A 693-nucleotide genomic window follows, 5' to 3' on the forward strand; every position below is an offset into this window, starting at 1 on the left:
TTGAAACTGAACCAAGATATTTCATAGATTTAAAACCCCAGTAAATTACATCAACAAAAGTAAACTAAACAAAAACCCAGATCCAGAAATTTAACCACCAAATCCATAAAGAGTCCTACCCTGTCTCTTAAGGGCATAAACAACATCCATAGCAGTAACAGTCTTTCTCCTAGCATGTTCAGTATAAGTCACAGCATCACGAATCACATTTTCTAGAAAGATCTTCAAAACTCCACGTGTCTCTTCGTAAATCAATCCGCTAATTCTCTTCACTCCACCTCTTCTAGCTAGCCTCCTTATAGCAGGCTTTGTAATTCCCTGAATATTGTCACGTAATACCTTACGGTGACGTTTTGCTCCTCCCTTTCCTAATCCCTTGCCTCCCTTTCCACGGCCTGACATTGTTATGCCTTCTTATGTAGAATGATTTTGAGATTGAATTGATGGTGAAGAATGGGGTATGAGCTGAGGACTTATATAAAGGGGGAATTTTTTGAGGGGTTTTGAATTTTAGAAGGGGGGGAAGGTAATGGCGGTGGAATGAATTTTTTGGGGAATTTTTAAATGGACGGCTAGAGATTGCTATCCGCGTGTTTGTTTATTACTTATTGTGGGCCGTTGATAAGGTGGAGTTAGGCGGATGGTAATTGTTTTGTTCTCACACGGATCGATGACGTGGACTGTGATTTACAG

At 40.1% G+C, this 693-nt stretch overlaps 1 protein-coding gene across 1 annotated transcript; it reads right to left on the bottom strand.

Moving 5' to 3' along the window:
• Positions 1 to 467, bottom strand: LOC109217602 (histone H4). Its single transcript, XM_019381865.1, has one exon. It carries the CDS (start codon positions 400 to 402, stop codon positions 91 to 93), a length of 312 nt encoding a protein of 103 aa, XP_019237410.1. The 5' UTR covers positions 403 to 467; the 3' UTR covers positions 1 to 90.
• Positions 468 to 693: the final 226 nt, after the last annotated feature.

This window comes from Nicotiana attenuata, unplaced genomic scaffold (genome assembly GCF_001879085.1).
Source record: "Nicotiana attenuata strain UT unplaced genomic scaffold, NIATTr2, whole genome shotgun sequence".
In the NCBI taxonomy this organism is placed as follows: Eukaryota; Viridiplantae; Streptophyta; class Magnoliopsida; order Solanales; family Solanaceae; genus Nicotiana; species Nicotiana attenuata.